Source organism: Heterocephalus glaber, unplaced genomic scaffold (genome assembly GCF_053883595.1).
Source record: "Heterocephalus glaber isolate CG9 unplaced genomic scaffold, H.glaber_assembly_v1.0 deba00001586, whole genome shotgun sequence".
NCBI classification, from domain to species: domain Eukaryota; kingdom Metazoa; phylum Chordata; class Mammalia; order Rodentia; family Bathyergidae; genus Heterocephalus; species Heterocephalus glaber.
In genome coordinates, this window is record NW_028258364.1 from 4,231,481 (window position 1) to 4,253,776 (window position 22,296).

General features: G+C 39.1%; 1 protein-coding gene across 5 annotated transcripts in view; it reads left to right on the forward strand.

Annotated features, from left to right (window-relative positions):
* Afg2a (AAA ATPase AFG2A) overlaps positions 1 to 20,000 on the forward strand; it is a 360,481-nt gene extending 340,481 nt beyond the window's left edge. For 2 of the 5 annotated variants that reach the window (XR_015443934.1, XR_015443935.1), the window contains 3 exons: positions 1 to 12,158; positions 16,106 to 16,231; positions 17,104 to 20,000. The exon at positions 1 to 12,158 is cut by the window's left edge. Coding sequence is in view for 2 of the 5 variants with exons in the window: in XM_013075890.3 (XP_012931344.1) it covers positions 17,104 to 17,154 (51 nt within the window). In the remaining 3 variants the exon portion in view is untranslated. The remainder of the gene's footprint in view (positions 12,159 to 16,105; positions 16,232 to 17,103) is intronic. The other 3 variants (XM_013075890.3, XM_087193321.1, XR_001184136.3) reach the window with 2 other exon arrangements.
* Positions 20,001 to 22,296: the final 2,296 nt, after the last annotated feature.

Below are 22,296 nucleotides of genomic sequence, written 5' to 3' on the forward strand. Positions count from 1 at the left end.
GAGAATGACGCAGTGGCACAATCTTTCTATTTTGTAAACAAAGCCACCAAGGCTCAGAGAGAGGAGCCACTGTCCAAGGTTACTCAGGTAGTGGATGCCAGAACTGGGGTCCCAGTCCTGTTTTGGTATGTCTGACACTAAGCCACCTCATGCAGACTTTCAGGATTTATATGTCCTTATCCACAACACCCAATAGAATGAAGAGCTCCAGTGTTCCTTCAACCCTGATTCTGAACATGGATTTTCCTTTTTTACCTCAATGTAATTCCTCTCTCAAGTGGTTATGTTATTAATCATTCATTCCTTTTCATTGCCATGTAGTATTCCATGCTGACTATTTTACCATTGTTGGATTTGTCAAATGCTTTTTATAATTCAATATTTATGATGATGCAATTTTTCCTCTTTAAGCTGGATCATATTGACTGATTTTCAAATATTGAACCAGTCTTACAAGCCTGGAAAAAAAATCGTACTTAATCATGGTGTACAATTCCTTTTATACATTGCTAAACCAAGTTTGCTAGTCTTTTTCAAGATTTCTGCATCTAAGTTATGAGAGAGACTTGTTTGTAATTTTTGGTTTTTGTACTGTCTTTGTCGGGTTTTGCTATAAGAGTAATACTAGCCCTTATAATGAATTGGAAAATGCTGTCTCCTTTTTTATTTTTCTGGAAAAATAAACAGCGTAAAGAAACAGTGTAGAGGAAACAGTGTAAAGTTGGGCTAATTCTTATTTAAATATCTTGTAGAATTCTTCAGTGCAACATAGATTTTTTTTCTGGAGCTTTTAAATTATAAATTCACTCTAGTCACTAGTATTACAAATAAAACAAGAGACGCTCCTATAACCATTAAAAGAAAAATAAGGAAATACTATGAACAATTTAGTGGTAAAAAGAAACAACTAAAAAGAAGTAGATATCTCAAAAAGCAAAACTAATAAAATTCAACCACAATAAAATAGATAACCTAAATCATCTTATACCATTAAAAATGTAAATTTATAATTTAAAGGCTCCAGAAAAAATAACTATATTACACTGAAGAATTCTACAAGACATTTAAATGAGTTAACTCAACTTTGCACTATTTCTTTTGTCTTCATTTTAGATAACTCTTCATTTTCTTATCTGTAAAACAAGGTGATTGAATTATTTTCCAGTTGTTGCTATGATAAATTAATACAAATTTGGTGACTAAAAGACAGCACAAATTTTGTTATTTTGCAGTTCTGGGGATCAGAACTAGGTTATAATCAAGGTGTCCACAGGGCTGTATTTCTTCCTGGAGACTCTGGGGACAACCTTTTTCTTGCTCTTTCCAGTTTCCACAGATTGCCCACATTCCTTGGCACATGGCCATGGCCACCTTCAAAGCTAGCAGAGACCTGTTGAGTCACTTGGGACATTGCATCACTTTGACCTTCTCTGTTGCCTACCAGTTCCACATGGAAGGTTGCTTATGGGTACACTGGGACCACCCTGTTAATCCAGGATAATCTCCCTATTTTATGGTCAACTGATTAACAACCTTAATTCCCCTGCAATCATAATTCCCCATTGTCATGTAAAATAGCACACTCACAGGTTCAGGGATTAGGACATAATCATCTCTGCGAGTGGAGCATCATTCCACATACAGTACTGCCATGATGTATGTAAGAGTGTTTTGCAAGTTTGAACGAACTCATTTAATAATTACTGAGGATCAGCAACATTCCAGGTACAGTACTAGTTGCTAATCATAGCTGGATTTTCTCTGCTGTGAACAGCAGGAGACTCCACCTTCAAAACTTCTTTGCTCTTGGCAGTAAATCTCACACTTCCTTTCATAAGCAGAACTCTACTTAGAGTTCTCCAAATCCATTAGGCTTTTCCAAACTTGCATAACTTGGAACATGTTGATGAAAATGTTGTCACTCCCTGGCCCTGTCTTCTACTTAATTGGGAAAGCCTGTCTCTCCCTCCTCTCTTACTCCCTCCTCACCCTGTCCCCGTATGCTAGGGTCTCCTTTAGAACCTTTTGCACACTGCTAGTTTAACATTTCCACAGTGTTGCACTCTCTCCACCAAACCAGTAAGGGACACAAAATCAGGGACTTGGTTTTCATTTTCTTTATATCCTTAGTGCCTGGCTCAATTCCTAGAGCAAAGTGGTCAGTCAGTATTTTTTGGCTGAGTATATGAACAGCCTGTAAATCCTGAAGTGTTGTGTTCAACCTTTTTTTATTATTATTCTTTGCCCCAGGGATTCTCCTCATATATTTCAGTGTCTGCTCTTGACATAGGACTTCGATATGTATTTCATATGTTACCACTCTCCCAAGATTTCAGTGTCGGCTTGGTGGACCTCCATTCTCATAGAATTTGTCATATAATTTCAAACTCGCCATGTACAAAATACAAAGTGTGATCAAAACATGGTGAATATTTCAATTTTTTTAAAAAATTATTACAGTAAAAGACACATTGCTATTAACTCCCCTCAAAATAATCCCTCTTACTTTGAACACATTCATCCCATTATTCTTTTTTTTATTTTTTAAATTCTTTTATTGGTACATTTTAGGTATACAACACACTTACATTTCTCATTGGAAATTGTACCTTTACATGATGCATCTTAGTTCTTATTTTTTCCCCATTCCTAGCCCTCCCTTCACCCCCTCCACCCTTCCCTGTTTACAAAGACTTTATTTCCATTTTTTCCATTTCTCATCATTTTTCCTTTCCCTTCTTTCCTTTCCCCTGCCCCTCCCACTACCCCTACCCCTTTGGACCTTTTCTTCCTATTTTTGCTTTATCGATTATTCATTCTAATCATTGGTACATTTTAGGTATACAATATAATGACATTCACCATTGGAAATTTGCACCTTTACATAATCTCTCTTGGTTCTTATTTTTCACCCTTGCCCAGCCCTCCTTCAACCCCTCTAGCCCTCCGTATTTATAAAGATCTTGTTCCTATTTTTCCATTTTCTCATATTAATCCCATTCCCTTCTTTCCTTTCCCCTACCCCTCCCACTTCCTTCCCCTTTGCACCTTTTCTTCCTATTTCACATTACCTATTATACATTTTAGTCCTTATTTACACTTTCAGTTTCTCACACCAGAGAAACTATTCGGTATTTATACATGTGTGTCCTATTTATTTCACTTAAGAGTATTGCCTCAATGTGCATCCACTTAGCTATGAATGTCTCTAATTTCTCATTTTTTATGGCTGAGTAGTCCTCCATTTTATTTAAAAAACCACATTTTCTTTATCCAGTCTCCAATTGATGGGCATTTGGGCTGTTTCCAAGTTTTAGCTATTACAAACTGTGCTGCTATGAACATGGGTGCACATATATCACTGTGGTATGATTCTTTTAATTCTTAGTAGAATAGCGGGGCCAAGTGGGACTTCCAGTCCTAGTTCTTTGAGGTATCTCCATACTGATTTCCACAGTGGTTGCACCAGTCTACACTCCCACCAGCAGTGGAACACTGTTCCTCTTTCCCCACAGCCCCACCAGCATTTGTTATTGGTTGATTTCATGAGAACAGCCATTCTTTCTGGAGTGAGGTGGAATCTCAGCCTTGTTTTCATTTGCATCTCTCGAATGACCAGTGATGTTGAATATTTTTTCACGTATTTATGTGCTATTTCTACTTCTTTGTCTGAGAAATGTCTGCTCATTTCAGTTGCCCATTTTTGGATTGGGTCTTTAAATTTGGGAGGTCTGATTTTTTTAAGTTCTTTATAAATTCGAGATAGTAGATCTTTGTCTGAGGAAGAACAGGTGAAGATTTTTTTCCCACATTGTGGGTTGTCTCTTCACACTGTTGGTGGTTTCTCTTGCTGTGCAGAAGCTTTTTAATAAGAAGAGATCCCACTTGTTGACTGTGCTAGTTCATGGACAACTGAGGTTTTGTTCATAAAATCTTTTACTACACCGGTGTCTTCAAGAGTTCTACCTGACCTCTGTTCCAACTGGTTTAGCGTTTCTATTTTAATATTTAGATCTTTAATCCATTTTGAGTTTAGTTTAGTGCATGGTGAGAGGAATAGGTCTACTTTTAATCTTTGAAAAGGTGAAACCCAAGATTTCCAGCACCATTTATAAAAGAGGCTATCTTTCCTCCAGTGAGGATGTTTGGCTCCTTTGTCAAACGGGAGGTGGCTGAGTGTGTCTGGAGTTGTTTCGGCTAATCTGTTCCACTGGTCCTCAGGTCTATTTCTTTGCCAGTACCATGCTGTTTTTATCACAGTAGCTTTGTAGTATAGTTTCAGGTTGGGGATTGTGATACCCCCTGCGATGTCTCTGTTACCTAGAACTGTTTTTGCTACTCTGAGTCTCTTGTTCCAAGTGAATTTTTGGATTGTTTTCTCAAGGTCTGTGAAGTATGCTGCTGGAATCTCAATTGGAATTGCATTAAATCTATATAGCAGTTTTGGAAGTATGCCCATTTTCACTATATTAATCCTTCCTACCCAGGAGCAGAGGATGTCTCTCCATTTTCTGATATCATCTTCAATCTCTCTTTTCAGAGTGCCATAGTTTTCAGAGAAGAGGTCTTTGATTTCTTTTGTTAGGTTGATTCCTAGGTATTTCAGTTTTTTGGATGCTATTGTGAAAGGAATTATTTGCCCTATTTCTCTCTCAGTGAGTCTGTCATTCATGTAGAGGAAAGCTATTGATTTTTGTGTGTTGACCTTGTAACCAGCTACTTGACTGAATTTGGTTATTAAGTCTAGAAGACTTTTGGTGGAGTTCTTGGGGTCTTCTCTATAGAGTATCATGTCATCTGCAAATAATGACAATTTGACTTCTTCATTTCTTATCTTTCTTCCTTTTATTTCTTTCTCTTGTCTAATTGCCATGGCTAATGTTTCCAAAACTACATTGAACAAGAGTGATGATAGTGGACATCCTTGTCTTGTTCCTGATTTTAGTGTGAAGGATTTCAGATTTTGACCATTTAGTATGATATTGGCTGTTGGTTTTTCATAGATGACTTCTATCAGTTTGAGGTAGAGACCATCTATTCCAATTTTTTGTAGGGTTTTTATCATAAATGCATGTTGGATTTTGTCAAATGCTTTTTCTGCGTCTATGGAGATAATCATATGGTTTTTGTCCTTGGCTCTATTGATATAGTGTATTACATTGATTGATTTGTGTATGTTGAACCATCCCTGCATCCCTGGGATGAATCCCACTTGATCAGGGTGTATGATCTTCTTGATGATCTTCTGCATTCTGTTTGCCATTATCTTATTAAGGATTTTTGCATCTATGTTCATTAGTGACATTGATCTATATTTCTCCTTTTCAGTTGGGTCTTTCTCTGCTTTGAGGATCAAGGTGATGCTTGTTTCCAGGAATGAATTTGGGAGTATTGCTTCCCTTTCAATTTCATTAAAGAGTTTCAACAGTAGTTTCAGTAGTTCCTCTCTACTTGTCTTGTAGAATTCATCAGTGAAGCCATCAGGGCCCAGGCTTTTTTTAGTTGCTAAGTTTTTAATTACATTTTCAATTTCATTGGTTGATATTGGGTTGTTCAGAATTTTTAGGTCTTCTTCATTCAACTTTGGTAATTCATATGTATCTAGGAATCTGTCCATTTCTTCTGTGTTGTCCATCTTATTGGCATATAGGTTCTGGAAGTAGGTATTGATGATCCTCTGGATTTCTGCTGGGTCTGTTGTAATTTCACCCTTTTCATTCCTAATTGCATGGATTGGGCCCTTTTCTTTCCTTTTTCTGATAAGGTTGGCTAAGGGTTTGTCAATTTTGTTGATTCTTTTGAAGAACAAACTCTTGGCTTCATTGATTTTTTGTATCATTCTCTTAGTCTCCATTGCATTGATTTCTGCTCTGATCTTTATAAATTCCTCCCTTGTATGAGCTTTGGCTTTGTCCTGCTTTTCTTTTTCTAGAAGCTTGAGGTTCAGCATCAGGTTGTTTAATTGGGCTCGTTCTGTTTTCCTAATATGCGTATTCACTGCTATGAATTTCCCTCCAAGACTGCTTTCATTGTGTCCCATAGATTCCGATATGTTGTATTGTCATTGTCATTTAGTTGAAGGAACTGTCTGATTTCTTCTTTAATCTCCTCTGTGACCCATAGGTTATTCAGGAGTGTGCTGTTCAATTTCCATGTGTTTATGAATTTTTTCTAGTTTCTTTTGCTATGGATCTCCAATTTCATCACACTATGGTCTGATAATATACTGGGGATAACTTCAATTCCTTTGCACTTACTGAAATGTATTCTATGTGTGAGTATGTGGTCTATTTTCGGAATGACCCATGTGCAGCTGAGACAAACGTGTATTCTGATTTTGTGGGGTGGAAGACTCTGTAAACATGTTAAGTTCATTTGTTCAAGAGTTCGATTGAGTTCTAGTATTTCATTACTAATTTTTAATCTAGTTGATCTGTCTCTTTGTGACAGTGGGGTGTTGAGTTCCCCCACTACAATTGTATTAGTGCATATATGATTTTTCATGTCCATTAGTATTTGTTTTATATATTTGGGCACACTAGTGTTTGTGCATGGGTATTTATTATTGTCATCTCTTCCTCTTGGATTGTTCCCTTTACAAGGATGTAGTGTCCTTCTTCATCTCTCTTAATCAGTGTTGGTTTGAAATCTACTTGATCTGCAAAGAGGATAGCTACTCCTGCTTTTTTTCGGCTTCCCTTCGCATGGAGTATTGTTTTCCACCCTTTAACTTACAGTCTATGAGTTTCCTTTTGAATGAAGTGTGTTTCTTGTATGCAGCATATTGTTGCATTTTGCTTCTTGACCCATTCTGCCAGTCTATTTCTTTTGATTGGTGAATTGAGACCATTAACGTTGGTGGTTATAACTGAAATGTATTGACTTGTCATTGCCATGACTTTTTCTTTTTGTTGGGTTCTCCCTCTTTACATTTAATTTCTTGTCGTGCCAGATGGGTTCATTCTGCTTTGCTTCCTGGGGTTGTGATCCTCAATGTCTGTTCCTAGGATATTGTGTAAAATTCTTTGGAGTGCTGGTTTGGTATTCACGAAGTTCCTAAGGTGCTCTTTGTCATGAAAGTATCTTATTTCTCCATCCATTTTGAAAGACAGTTTTGCAGGGTACATCAATCTGGGTTGGAGGCTGTTTTCTTTTAGGGCTTGGAATATGTCACTCCAAGCTCTTCTTGCCTTGATGGTTTGTGTTGAGAAGTTTGCTGTGATTCTGATAGGCTTTCCTTTGTATGAGATCTGTTTCTTTTCTCTAACCACTTGTAGAACTTCGTTCTTCTGTTGAGTTTCTGGAATCTTTACAATTATATGCCTATGTGGAGATTGTTTTTGATCAAGGCTATTTGGAGTCCTATATGCCTCACTTATCTGTATGTCAAGCTCTTTTGCCCTGCTTGGTAAGTTTTCTGCCATTTCTTCTGTGAAGAGTTTTTTTATGTCATCTGCATTCTCTCCTGTTTCTTCATTGACTCCAATCAGTCTTATGTTATTCTTCTTTGCATTGTCTAGCAGCTGCTGGATTGATTTCTCATGTTCTCTTATAATTTTGAAGTAATTTTTCTTTTCCTGGTCATTAATTGCAATCTTATCTTCTATATCTGAAATTCTGTCCTCACATTGGCTCATTCTGCTGTGTAGACTTTCAATGGAGTTTTTCATCTCCCGGAAATCTATTTGCATCTGTTTTATGGATTCCATTTGTTTCCTATGTTGAGATTCCATCATGTTCCTGAGCTCCTCTCTAGATTTATTAATCATGTCTTGCACTAGGAGCACAATTTCTCCTGTTATCTGAGAAATTATTTCTGATTTCATTTTTTCCAGATCCCCTTTTGTTTCCAGTTTAGTGGGTCCATGTGGTTGAGTATCAGAGTGTTCCACCTCATTTCCCTTTGGGGTTGCTGTCCTTGATCTGGAAGGCTTATTTTGAGACTTATTTACGTGTTTTCTCATTTCGACTGGGGGGCCGGGGTTGTGCTGTTGGTGCCCATGCAGCTCACTTCCTCTGAGCTGGGAGAGGTGGGACAGGGGGTGGGAGCGGCTGTAGATATGGTGGCCCAGAACCCCCTTCCTCTGGGCTGGGAGCAGCGGGAGGGATGGTGGCCAGGAAGCCCCTTCTTCTGGACCAGGAGCAGTGGGATGGTGGCCCAAAAGCCCTTTCCTCTGGGCTGGGAGTGGCGGGACAGAAGGTGGCCCAAGAGCCCTTTCCTCTGGGCTCCATCCCATTATTCTTGACATTTTCTGAAGCAGTTCTGGAAGTCCGGTTGTAGTGCCCTTACTGCCTCAGTGTCATGAATCCATTCAAAACATTTATGTTTTATGGTCATTTATTTCTTTGGGGAAGAGCCAAATCCTCTCGGTTTTGTTTCAGGCCCTCATCACTTTGTACCTGGCCATTTCAACAACCTCCTAACCCCAGCCTCTTTCTCCAGTCGCTCTTCCTTTCCATCCAGCCAATGCTTCACTACCCGCTTCCTACGTCACAACAATCACAACAGTACCTTGCTAGAAAGCCTCTAGTGCCTCCTTCATGTCTTCTGACACTTATGCCAAGGTTTCCATAAAGCATAGTCTTGTCTGCCTTTCTTTCCCATCTATCTGTCCCTACCTTCCACTAACTCTGGTAGACAAAGTCATGTCCCATAGATATCCATGTCCTAATTCTTGAGACCTATTGGACTTAGAAAACTATAGGATTTCTAAAGTACAGTGCTATGGCGTGCTGAGACATGGAATTACAAGAGTTTGGAATGCCTAGAAACTGCCTTTGAATCAAGGCCTTCCACCTTCACCTTGCTTCTTATGCTCATGTCAGTGCAGGGGATGGGGGGGGATGCTTCTCTAAAACCCCATTATCTGACCAAGGGAACTTCTTCCAAAAGAAATGTAATTGTCTCAAACCTTTTCCCTAGGAATCTCATCAAATAACCAGGGAATATTAGCCCCTGGAAAGGAGAAGAGACTGCAAGTTGTCACCATACCCAGGTAGACTTTTCCTCTATTCTTCTACTGGAGAGGCTTTTTCTGTATCAGGAGACAACTTTTAGACATAGTATGTGCCCCCCTTTCCTGTAACTTCTTGTCTCTTCCCCAGAGCAGAGGAACTTGGTCTTTCTTTGGCCCCGTTCGTTTCTCCTAAACACCACTTACTACTTCTCTAAATTCTCTACATCCCCACAGCCTTCTACTGTATGAAGAAAATATTTAAGCTTTAACAATTTTCCCCTTCTGTGAGTTTCATATTTTAGATGGCTCATGTGCACATTAATAAATGTGGATGCTTTTTTGCCTATTAATCTATCATCAGTTTATTTTAGCAGACTTAAAAATTTGAACCTTCATGGGGTGGGGATTTATCTCAGTGACACCATGCCTGCCTCGAAAGTGCAAGGTTGAGTTTGATCCCCAGTACCAAAAATAAACTTGAACCTTTATATAGGGAGGGAAAATTTCCCTTCTCCTCTACAAATCCATCAATAGGTTCCCTTACATGGCAAAAGATATTTTGGAGATGTGCTTAAGGAATTTGAGATGGGACTATTATCCTGGATAATCCAAGAAGGCCCAGTGTAGTAACAGCCAGAGTCAGAGCAGAGGAGATGTCATGATGGAAGCAGAGGCTGGGTAAGGAGGAGCCACCATCAAGGAACACTGCAGCATCTGGGAGATGGATGAGGAAAGAATGCACAGGAGCTGGAAGGATGAGGACCTACTGCCCCATTGTACACTTCCCACCTCCAGGACAGATAATAGGATTATATTGTTTTAAGCCACTTCCTTCATGGTCATTTGTTATAAGAGAGATCAGAAACCATACCATGCCTTACCTGCTTCCCTCATCTTGCATGCTGTTCAGGTGCCCTAGCTGGCCTGTCTCCTCTCGTCTCTCCAGCTTGTTGGCTCTGTCTATGCCAAGAGTCACCTCAACTGCTTCGGTCACTTCCCTCAAGTGTTCCTGGAGGCAGATCTGAGGACTTTGTACAGGGCCGCTTGATTTTTTTTAACCTAACTAATTATAACCACCTGGAGTTAGTCACCACCCAGTGTGTGTACGGCCTAAGGTGTGGGTCCAAGCTTAGCCTTACCTAAGTCAGTCAGACTCAGGATTCAGGGCAATCTTTCAAACTCCAAGTTGGCCCAGGACTTCCTGTACCAGTGATGGGTTTGGGAGGCCCAAAATCAAGCTCATTTAAGACCATCTCCAAGACAGCTCTTGGATTAATAAATCACTAGAATAACTCACAGAACTCACAAAAACATTGTATTTATGATTATAATTTTATTATAGTAACAAGATACAAATCAGAGCTAGCTAAAGGAAGAGATACATAGAGTGGAAATGGCTTGAGAAGATCCCAAATGTGAAATTTCCATGTCCTCAGTGACCTGTGACTGGTAACACTGAGTTTGCACTGAGGCTTTATTATGTGGACTTGATAGACTGAATCACTTTCCTGTATGGGGCTTTAGCTCCAGTCTTGTCTCTTCCTCCTCTGAGGCAGGGCTCAGTGCTTCGACCCTCCAATCACAGGAACTGTCTTTCTGGCCTGGCCCCCTTCCTGCCTAAGACTATGGTGTGGCTGAGCCATCTAAATGGGGGGAACTGCTAGGTGCCCAGGATGAGCCTTCTCAGGGCCATCAGCTATCAAGTGCATCCCAGGAGCTCACCATAAATAGCAAAGACATTCCTATCACTCAGGAAATTCCAAGGGCTTGGGAGTTACCTCCCAGGAACCAGCAACAAAAGCAGCCAAATTCTTTATAACACACACCCTGATTAAAATTCTTCATTGGCTCCCTTACTTTGGAAAGAAAATTCATACTACTTAATAGGGTACTTCAGGGCCTTCATGAGAAGTGGTCCAATAAAACAGGTATCATCAAACCTCTTTCTAAAGAAGACAAGGTTTAAAGCTCATTTCTTGGCACATAATAGACAATAAATTCTCAGTTAATTATTGACTGATTAATGAGAGGAATGTCAGAAAGCTATAAAACAAACAATAAAATAAAAAAAATTGTAAGTTGAAAAGATAAAGAACTTTTCAAAAAAGAAAAAGTAAGGAGACTTAGGTCTCTTTACCAGGCTTCTTGGAAATTACGTATTTTAATTAATAGTTTCTCATCTTGGCTTCTGGATTTAGTCTAAGTACTTTTGTATCCTCATTTCTAGACCATCACATGCCAACTCTTTTCTTTCTGTCTTTTTATGAAATTATTATAGCCAAACTATTATGAAGTAATTTCGCTATAAAATATTAAAATAGACATTGATTCTTGGAAAAGGTATTACCCGGTATGCTCAGCAGAGACAAGTAATTAGAAATGTGTGCTCATGAATGCAATGTGAATTTGTATTTCAGACCCCACTAAGATATAAGAATAATGAACATAATATATAATAAGACTTTGCAAAAAAGGATTTTTTGGTGCTATTTCTATTTCTTTCTATTCAAACACATGCAGAAATATAGCAGCTTATTAGTTTTATTAGAATCAGTTATATTGTTTGTTTAGCTTATTGGCTTTTCTCGGATCACTTATATTATTTGATTTTATATCTTGGTATAGAATAAAAAGAGGTTACTATGGAATATGTAGATGATAAAGCATAATATATAGCCCTTTATGTGACTTTGGATTTACAGCATATAAAGCCAGGAAGAACAGTTTCAGATTTTTCTTCATCAGAATCCAAGATATTTTGCAATGGTTCACAAGAGGAAATTCTATGGCATGTGTTGTAACATGAAGAGTATAATCTATTATTTCTCCTGTCTTCCTCAGAGTTGAGAGATTTTTTTTAAAATTTCATGTAAAGGGCTGGGGATTTAGCTCAGTGGTTCTGCTGCCTGCCTTGAAAGTGCAAGGTCCTGAGATCAATCCCCGGTACCAAAAAAAAAATTTAAAGTAAATATTTGTTCCTGTGGGGCAATCCACTTTCCCATCCCCCTTCTGTCTCTCTTAGGCAGAAGCTTTCTTTCTCCATATAAATTTTTCCTATTCTTAACCTCTGTTGTTCCTATCATTCGTTCTTTGATTTTAGAGAACATGAACTCACATTTTGGATATCTAGTAGGTTTGGGAGTTACATCTCTTCCCCCTTATATCATTTTGAAGGTCTTCCACTGAGATTACTGGTCGGAGGTAAGAGTTTTCTTTCGTAGGTTCTAACTTTGGTCTTTTTGCTTCATAGATTGTAACTTTTCCTTCACAGGCTCTCGGCATTTGTTTCATAAATTCTGGTTTTTGTTTCAGCTTTTGTTTCAAAAGTGTCTTAATTTTAAGCTGCGTGTTTTAAATGTTTGCAAATTTCTTGCTTTTTTAATGCATTGTCTTTTGTTAAAATTGTTTTATTCTTGTTTTGTATATGTTGCATTTGGACTTAGTTGCTTAAAAATGTTGTAAAATGTGACTCTTATGAAATCCTCTCAGATGAAGACAGTTCAGGCTTTTATCTGTCCCTTACAGAATGCCAAATGATGGTTACTCTACCAGCTAGTAATTGCCTTTAGGGCAGCTGCCACTCTCAAAGCAGAGGACAGGTTTCCCCGGGTGCCCTCTGGTGAATCCCCCACTCCCATTGACACCAGTGGTGGGTGGAATGTTGACCAGATAGGCAGTTGGGTTCCTTTTGGAGACCTATCTCTGATTGCGTGGAACTAGCAGAAACTGAGGTGACAACTGAGGGGTCATGCCCAGGGATACTCTCTGGTGGATGCCCAAAGGTCCCTCAGAACAAACTAGTTCCTGACAGCCTGTCCTGGTAATCAGCAGAAAAATCACATCTTGTCCCTATCTGGACTCCTCAGTGAGGTGAAAGAGGAACTCTGTTGGTGATCATCAGATATCATCTGCCTCAGAGTGATCTGAAATGATGCCATCAGCCCTTTCTTAAGCCTCCGTTAAGAGTTGAGCTACAGATTTGGACTGCTTTATCTACTACTAGTAAGACAGATCTCTAGATAAATAAAAAAAATAAATCTTTTATAGATTAAAAGCTACCTAATGCCCCCCCCCAGGCATGGTCTTCATCATTTATGTGGGTAGGGGTAAAAATGTCTCTGCCAATAGATTATGGACTTTGGAACATTGACTGTGGACTTACAAAATGCTATATGGTGAGTTTTGGGGATGTTTAACCAGCTTGAGCTTTATTTGGACTTTTTATCTCTGCTGGTGAGTTTTAAAATCCCCTTAAACTTTTCGCCAACTTGTTGGGAGTTCATTTCAGAATCACTTGTAGTCAGACCGCTCCTTCTTCCAGAAAGTCAGACTAAGGCAACTTGCAACAACTGTTTTGTCTTCCATTAGGGAAAATAGCAATCGGTAACTTGCATTTGTGTTTTTACATGCTAGCTAGAATATGGGACTGTTTTGGTCAGCCTTTCTCTTCATTCATGCCTGCATAGGAAGTCAATAAGAGTGCCTTTACTATGTAGATTGTGGCCCCTAGGAGGACCTATGAGTTTCAAATACTTAGTAAATTTAACATGGACCTTAAAGGAGTAGCCCTGTATTGCCACTAATAAAAGTTGCCCAAATGACTGGCTAAACAACAGAAATGTCTCAGAGGTTTCTTTGCCCTAGGGCCCAGGGCAGAATCTCTGACTTACCATCTCTGGAGGTGATCTCTTCTGCAGGAAAAGTGCCCTAATTTGACTGTTGACATATTTTCCTCTCTTTCAAGGAACTAGAAAGCAGTGGTTTAAATCTCTTGGTTTGCTAGCAATACTTCCTTCTCTAAACATGAGATTGTTATGGCTGAAGTCAATTGTAACTTGTGCTTTGAGAGTACCTAGTGGATGGGGTGGGGATTTAGCTCAGTGGTTCCACCACCTGACTCGAAAGTGCAAGGTCCTGATTTCAATCCCCAGTACCAAAAAAAAAAAAAGAAAAAAGAAAAAGAGAGTACCTAGTGGAGTAAGGATATGAGTTCCCTGAGGAAGATAAGATCGCGCGCTGGTAAAGGGCAGATAGTCCAGTCCAGTTTTATTTTCTGGTTCTCTCTCCAGATGGTAGCTACCCACCCTTGAGTGGTATAAACCTGGGGGATGCCCTAGGGGGCATAGGAATCAAGCAGAGACTTATAGGATGCCATATTTGTTTCTCTTGTTTCAGATTAGGAACTCCATATTTGAACCTCATACTCCTTTGGAATGTATTATTTCTCTACACCAGTGAGTGGTGTGTGCCTACCTCCTAAAGCCAAGTACACATAGGAAAGTACTATGATGCTATCTCACAATTAGAATTATACTGTAAAAGAGAGAAAATGTTCAAAATCATCTTATGTTGAGATTTTCTTTACATTAAGAAATAATTCTTGCTTGTGTTCAAATGTAAATGTGGGACATAGAAAAATGAGAGACACCTCCCCCTTAAGACATTCAGTACCTCTAAGCCTGAGGCTACTCCTCGCCCTAACCCAGGTGCTGAGGGTGGAGTTTCTAGGCCAGCCATAATCAATCTCTATGAGGCTATATGCATCCTTAGGTAAGTTGTTCAGCTCTGAGACATTTCTGTTGTTTAGCCAGTCATTTGGGCAACTTTTATTAGTGGCAATACAAAAACAACATCCCTTGCAGGAAGTAAATGGCAAATATGGGACTACCTGTGTTCATGTGTCTTTTTCTGTCAGTGATCTAAGACATTAAATGAGACCTTAAAAAGTTTTCAGATGACACTGATACGTACATTGAGGTCTTCAGAGGACTTACTCAGACCTACAGACTAGATTAAAAAGATGTAATGTTGCTCTTAAATCAAACATTGATTTCTAATGAGAGACAAGTAGTATTAGAAGCTGCTACTACACATAGAGCTGTCTGTTCAATTTGTTACAACACGTACAGCTTTTATGTTTGAGCTTTTATTTTGACATTTTGGATTTTTTAAAATGTTTGCCTGTAACTCAAGTTGGCTTATAGATAAATATAATTAAAGACATGCTTCAGCCAGGTTGCCAGATTATCCAAATAATGTCAACTGGTTTTACAAATACAATACATATTGTTGTCTATATATAATATCTCAAGAATCTTTCATTGGTCAAAATGAATAATGTGTTAATTGTTATGATCTGGCTCTCATAGGTCATCTAAAGATTTGTTAAGATAATTAAATAAAGACTCTTGGGCTTAGGAAAACTGCAGGACAGGACTCCCCTTGGTAAATAAAGGAGTGGCTGCATGGAAAAAAATTTATTCCTGCCTTTGTTCAAAAAGGGGACCCCAATAATTTCCATAACCTTGTGGGAAATACATTGCTAAACATATTATTGTGATATGTATACATTGGTCATGGTCTAAGTTTTCTGTGGGAAAACAAGGTTTTATTTAAAATGTTCTTGGTACAAAACAAAATTAAGGGACAAAGGGTTTCATGTAACTGATACTCATTGTTATTTCATGGTATATATATTCATGCCTTCTGGGTGTACAAGTCTTCTAAGATATTGTTTATGGTAATGATCTTTTTTGACTCAGGTATCTGCCTCTCTTGGACTCCAGCTACTTGTGATAAGAGGGACATGTCAAGCCAGCCTGAAAAAAAGAGTCAAATAATAGTTTTCTTAAAAACTTATGTTATGTATGTTATATGTGTCACCACACTTAGGTATGTTCAGTCACCAGACATTTGAAACAACGTCACACACTAAAATTAGAGGCTAGACATTATGAACTCCTCAGGTACATTTATAGGCCAATATGTATGCTCTCTTTAGATGGCATCCTACTGAAGGATAACAAATAAGAGTTTTCTTTATGTCATTTAATGTGTTGTGATCAGATGAAGGTGTTTGACTGAAAGACTATTCCATACTAAAATGGACATGTGTTACAAAGAAAATGTCATCATGATTGTCATGATAAAATACTATGTGTGGGTCTTGATTTTAAGTTTTTCTATATAATGTACAACTGTTGTCTGTTAACATTCTGTAGGGATTCAACTACTAAAATGACCATGGTTGATAAAATATATTTCAAAAGTGCTTGATGTTTTAACTATTATAATAGTTAAGCTCACTGCTCCTACTGAAATGCTTATGTCGCTGATCTTCTTCTCTTCTGGGTGTTCAACAACTAAAGTTTGGAGACCAAAGCTAGAAAGGTAACTGGGTTATGAGGACAGCCAATATTTTGGCTCTGGCCCCTCAAGGTCAACAAAGAGTCCAGGACACGAGGGAACCTTTTCTACAGGATGCTACATCTTTGGTAAGTTGCTCAACCTCCTGAGCAGGGAGATTGCTGGGCACCAGAGGAGAAAAGTACCATGTGCCAAAGGAGGGTCACAAAGGGGGAAAAAATCTCCCATGCTTTTACTCAAAGCAACATGGCCAAGCAAGGCCATGACCCATCCTGAAGGCTGACACTGACAAAGGAGTGAGAGGCTCTATGCATGGTTCCAAAGAAATGTCTGAGGAAACTTAACTGACCTTGATAGATAGCAAGAGATTCATACTGATTGGCACAGGTCTTACTTTAACTTGGTCTTAAACACCCAGCAGAAAAGAATAACCAAAAGGGGTATAAAATAATGCCATACTAATAAAGCTAGATATAAAAAAGAAGCTCCAGTGACTAACCCCTTTGGCAGTTTTTAGCTAGATCAGTAGCTGACCACAGTTATGGATCATTAGGAAAAAATTATGGTAGAATCTTTAAGAGCCAGCAGGTTACAATCACTATTTCAATTTCTAAGTGTGACTTTCTTCCCAACCTGCCCTTCCATTCTAGTGTGCTCATGCTTAGATTATACATGCTCTAATTTCTTAAAAGTTTTGTTTATTCTTGCCTAGAGGCTGCCAAACCCCAAGCAGTCATACAAATGGAACCAAGACAAATGTGCTAGAATTCTTTTACTGGGATCCACCAAATCGACCTTGTAAACAACTCGTAACTCCTAAACTATACAATAGGACTCCTATGTTGGATTCTGAAGTCCCCTGGACCTTCTTATCTTCTTTGTGGGAGGCTATTTCTAGTTCCTCCCAATGGAAACACTTGTTGGCTATATTCATAGCAATCCTGCTGACCTTATAATTTGGTCCATATATTAACTGTTTCTTTGGCTTTGTCTCCTCCAGACTCAAAGCTACACAGCTACCAAGATGGCAATGCCTGGGCAACCAAGATGACTGACAATGCCTGGCACCTATGGAGGGCCTTTAGATAAGACTCTCTGTGGAGTAACTCTAACTGCTGATCACAACTACCACCCTCTTCAGCTGGAAGTCGCCAGAACAGTCTTCTCCTTTTGCCCCCTCACAGCAGTTAGGGGTACTTCTTCAGAGAGGGGATTATTGCAGATAGGTAATCAGATATCTTGTAGGCAGTTAGACAGGGCCAGCCCAAGAGGAACCAACATGGAGAACAGTCAAGGAGCCAACATGGAGGACAATCAAGAACCATTCACTGAAGGCCAGAATTGTGAAAGAAGAGAGACTACACATCCTTGTGCTTCTCCTGGGGATAAATAGCAGTGTTCGATATTCTAAATAGGTATCAATCACCTGGATGGGGGGTCAAGGTATTAACCCAGCCTCTCCAGGAAATATCCCTGACCCCCACCCTTACTGAAAATCCTTCTATGCTTGCTACCTGACTTGCTTCCCAATTTGACCCCCATTTAATCAATATTACCTGGGTGACTGTACTTGTAATCCTATTGGTTGGTCATGTTTTTGTCCCACCTCATGCCCACCTTGTAAATTTCCGTTGGGTCTTATAGTTTTGTCCCACTTTGTACCCACCTCACCACATGGCTTTGCTGTATAAAACATCTTTGAAATGTGGGGTGGGTGGGCAACCCACTTTCTTGTCCCCCTTCTGTCTCTCTTAGACAGAAGCTTTCTTTCTCTTAATAAATTTTTCCTACTCTTAAAAAAAAAAAAGGCAAGGTAGGGGTATCACAATCCCAAATTTGAAACTATACTACAAAACTACTGTGATAAAAGCATCATGGTGTTGGCAAAGAAACAGACCCAAGGACCAGTGGAACAGAATAGAAGATGCAGAAACAACACCAGACACACTCAGCCATCTCTTCTTCGATAAAGGAGCCAAACACCCTCACTGGAGGAAAGATAGCCTCTTTAATAAGTGGTGCTGGAAAAATTGGGTTTCAACTTGCCAAAGATTAAAACTAGACCTATATCTCTCACCATGCACTAAACTAAAATTGAAATGGATTAAAGATCTAAATATTAAAATAGAAACGCTAAACCAGTTGGAACAGAGGTCAGGTAGAACTCTTGAAGACATTAGTGTAGGAAAATATTTCATGAAAAAAAACCTCAGTTGTATGTGAACTAGCATAAAGAATCAGCATGTGGAACCTCTTCTTTTCGAAAAGCTTCTGCACAGCAAGAGAAATCACCAACAGCATGAAAAGACAACCCCCATTGTGGGAAAAAAATTTTACGGGCTGTACCTCAGACAAAGGTCTACTATCTCGAATCTATAAAGAACTTAAAAAATCAGACCTCCCAAATTTAAAGACCCAATCCAAAAATGGGCATCTGAAATGAACAGACATTTCTCAGACAAGGAAATAGAAATAGCAAATAAACATATGAAAAATATTCAACATCATTGGCCACCTGAGAGTTGCAAATGAAAACAACAGAGATTCTACCTCACTCCAGAAAGAATGGCTGCTATCATGAAATCAACCAATAACAAATGCTGGTGGGGCTGTGGGGAAAAAGCAACCCTGCCCCACTGCTGGTGGGAGTGAAGACTGGTGCAACCACTGTGGAAATCGGTATGGAGACACCTCAAAGAACTAGGATTAGAGGTCCCATTTGACCCAGCTATTTCTCTACTGGGTATCTTCCCAAAAGAATCAAACCACAGCGATATATGTGCACCCATGTTCATAGTGGGATAGTTTGTAGTAGCTAAAACTTGGAAGCAGCCCAATTGCCCATCAACTGGAGACTGGATAAAAGAAAAGAAAAGTTTTTTGCTTTTTTTTTTAATACAATGGAGTACTACTCAGCCATAAAGAATGAGAAATTAGAGACATTTGTAGCTAAATGGATGCACATTGAGGTGATACTCTATTTTTTTTTTTGGTACCAGGGATTGAACTCAGGACTTTGCATTTCTGAGGCCAGGCCAGAACCACTGAGATAAATCCCCTTGAGGTGATACTCTTAAGTAAAATAAATAGGACACACATATGTAAAAAAAAATTTTGTTTCTGTATAATTAATGGTTTAAAGAAAACAATTTTTACATTTTAACAAAGAATTTGAGAAATTCTTTTGTAGCTCAGATTTAGCTAAGGTGACCACAAATACACTATTCAGAGATATGACAAAATTGCCACTTCCTATCTTAATGCCAGAAGAAGCAGCAAGACAGGGAGTCAGCCTTCTTAGTAAATTTAAATGAAGGAGATGGAATAAACTCTGTGCATATATTGTAGCAGCCCCATTCCCCCACACTGCCACCTCAGAGCCCCATACATATCCTTCCAAAACATACAAATCTGATGTCAAAACAACATAATGTGAGCTGATTTGTGCATATGATTGCAACTACTTTATAATTAAACATCTAGGGAATTATATATGTGAAATCAATACCTCTATACATACCAAGGATTTAATTACATCCTGGATTAAAAGAAATTTTGACTTAAGATTGAAAACAGATGCTCAATCACTTCATGTCCCAATGCTTGCTTTGTAAGCAAGTGACACTGGATTCTGTGCCTTCAAGAACATTGTTCTCCTACTTCACTGTTTTTGCCAAATACTCATTATAGAAGAAACACAAAGAACTCCACTGTTAGATTTCTTTTGGGTTTCTCAAACATTAGGAATCAGCGAGATTAGCAATGTTTGATTGGAAAAAATTTTCTTAAGTATTTACTCTCAAGATTTGTCCCTAGCCTGGAAGGAAACTGCTGATGTTAAATCCCCATGCTACCTCTAGTTCTATCTACTTGTGAAAATAAAAAATCTGGAATTTAGACTGTGGTTTGTCTTATTTCTCCCTTTATGTTTTTAACATTATATGAATGAGCAAATAATGTGAACTGTGAATGTATTAGATATTCCTCCCCTTATTTGGTTGATGAGACATGAGATTATCTCCCAAAAAACATGGAGACGTATTTGAGTAGAAAAACAATTCTTCTTGCTAGTTTGTTGAATCAGTTATTACAGAAAGCAAGTAAGCTGAACTTTCCCACTCAGTCAATGAATTTATTTTCCCCCTGAGAGGGCCATCGAATGCCTATTATCCCTGCACTTGGGAGGCTGAGGCAAGATCACCTCCATTTTGAGGCCAGTCTGGGCTACATATGAGTTTATGACCAGCCTGAACTACATAATGAAACCTTGTCTCAAAACAAAACAAAACAGTGCAGCTGTCAGAATTTGGTGATTGGGAGTGGGGTATGGAAGGATGAGAAAGAAGCTCTTGATTTGAGCAAGTAGGTGGACAGCAAAACAGAGACAGGAAATGCTAGAAGAGAAAGTGGATTTGAGGTCATCCTCTGTTCTCTTTTGGAGTTAGTGAGTTTCGGGGGCTGTGTTATGGCTTAGATCTAAAATGGAGCCCGAAGCTTCATGTGTTTGGATGGTGGCTGGATTACCGGGCTGTGTAGCTGGCTTGCTGTTAGAAGGTCGGGTCAAGTTGGAAGAGGCAGGTCGTTATTAGTGTCACCTGGAAGGACTACTTCCCTTCTCTCTGATTCTTGGATGCCATAAGGTGAGCAGCTTTCCTCCACCTAGGCTCTTCCACCATGCCTTTCTGCCTTGGAGCTGGCTGATGATGGATTGAAACCTCTACAAACTGTGAGCCAAAATAAACCTTTGCTCCTTTAAGTTGTGTGTGTCCTGTATTATGTCTCAGTGACAAGAAAGTGACTAAAACAGCCTGTAAGACATCTGAGTAGAATGAGCACTTATTTAAATGGGCTCAGTGCTTTGACATTCAAACTGCAGGTAGTTGGCCTTATCAAGATTAAGATGGTAGAGAAGCCACAGGGGTGGTTGACAATGTGGAGTGAGAATGGGTGACCACAGACCCCAGTGTGCCTATGCTTCGTGAAAAAGTGATGAAAAAAAAAGTGATGCCTGTGGAGCCAGAAATGGAGTCTATTTAGAAAGATTCTGCATGTGGTTTTCTCTTGGATCTGGAATGATGGGCCTCTGTGGCAGTCCAAACCTCAGGGGGAGAGCAGAGTGGAGCATTAGACAGGAGTTTGGGCAGAGGTTGCGGGGGTGGGGGGGACAGTCCTGGGGCAAAATTAGAGCTATTGGTATTGAATAAAATAAAATACAGAGGTTAGGCATTTGAAATACAAGGTAATTTGCTCCTCTTGAAAATATATTGAGAGGACTGGAGGGTGTTAACCTCGAACAATTCTTAGTTGCTTCTGGTTCCTTAACTCAAGTCAGGCCCTTTCTTATCTCTGTGACTTGCTATACAGTCTCCCCCACCCCCCATCCTGAAATAGCTTGCTCCTTGTGTGTGTGTGTGTTTTCAGTACCAGGAATCAAACTCAAACTCAGGACCTTGCACTTGCCAGGCAGGTGTGGCACCACTGAACTACATCCCAAGCCCACTCCTTGGATTTTTAAGATTAGGTTCTTGTTTCACCTTCCCCCAGAGAAACTTCCTTGACCTGGGTGCTCCTCTGAGTCTGGATTCCCTCCCTGTCCCAGTTTTGTCCCCAGACCTCTACCAAAGCTCCTGCCATTTTACACGAAATCATTATCTCCTTCACCAGCCTGTAAACCCCCTTCCGAGATTTTAAATTCCTTAAGGTATGAAAATTATCTTATTCTTTTTTTTAATCTTTGTATCCTTGTCTACCACAGAGTAATGTATTGTAGTAGAAACTGAATGAAAATTGAATTGAGTTAAAGAAAAATATAGAAGAGAAATAAGAATCATTTTCTTTTTATTAGGTTAGATTCATATACAATGAAATGCATAGATCTTAAAAGTGCAATTCACGGAGTTTTAATGAATATAATTATGTGTAACTGCTATCCAACAGCATGCAGATGATTTCCATCATCCCAGAAACTTCCTTGGCACCCGTTCCTGTGAATTCCTACTTCCTACAATAGGCATCACTTTTTGATTTCTATTGTTGCAGATTAGTTTTGCCTGTTCTTTGTAAAAATTTACTCATACAATATGTGCTCTTTTGTGTCTCTCTTTTTTTGTTAGTTATTATGTTTTTGAAACTGACCTAATCTGATGATCATTCCACAACACACCTTTTATGGTTAGCTCCACAGTCCATCCTG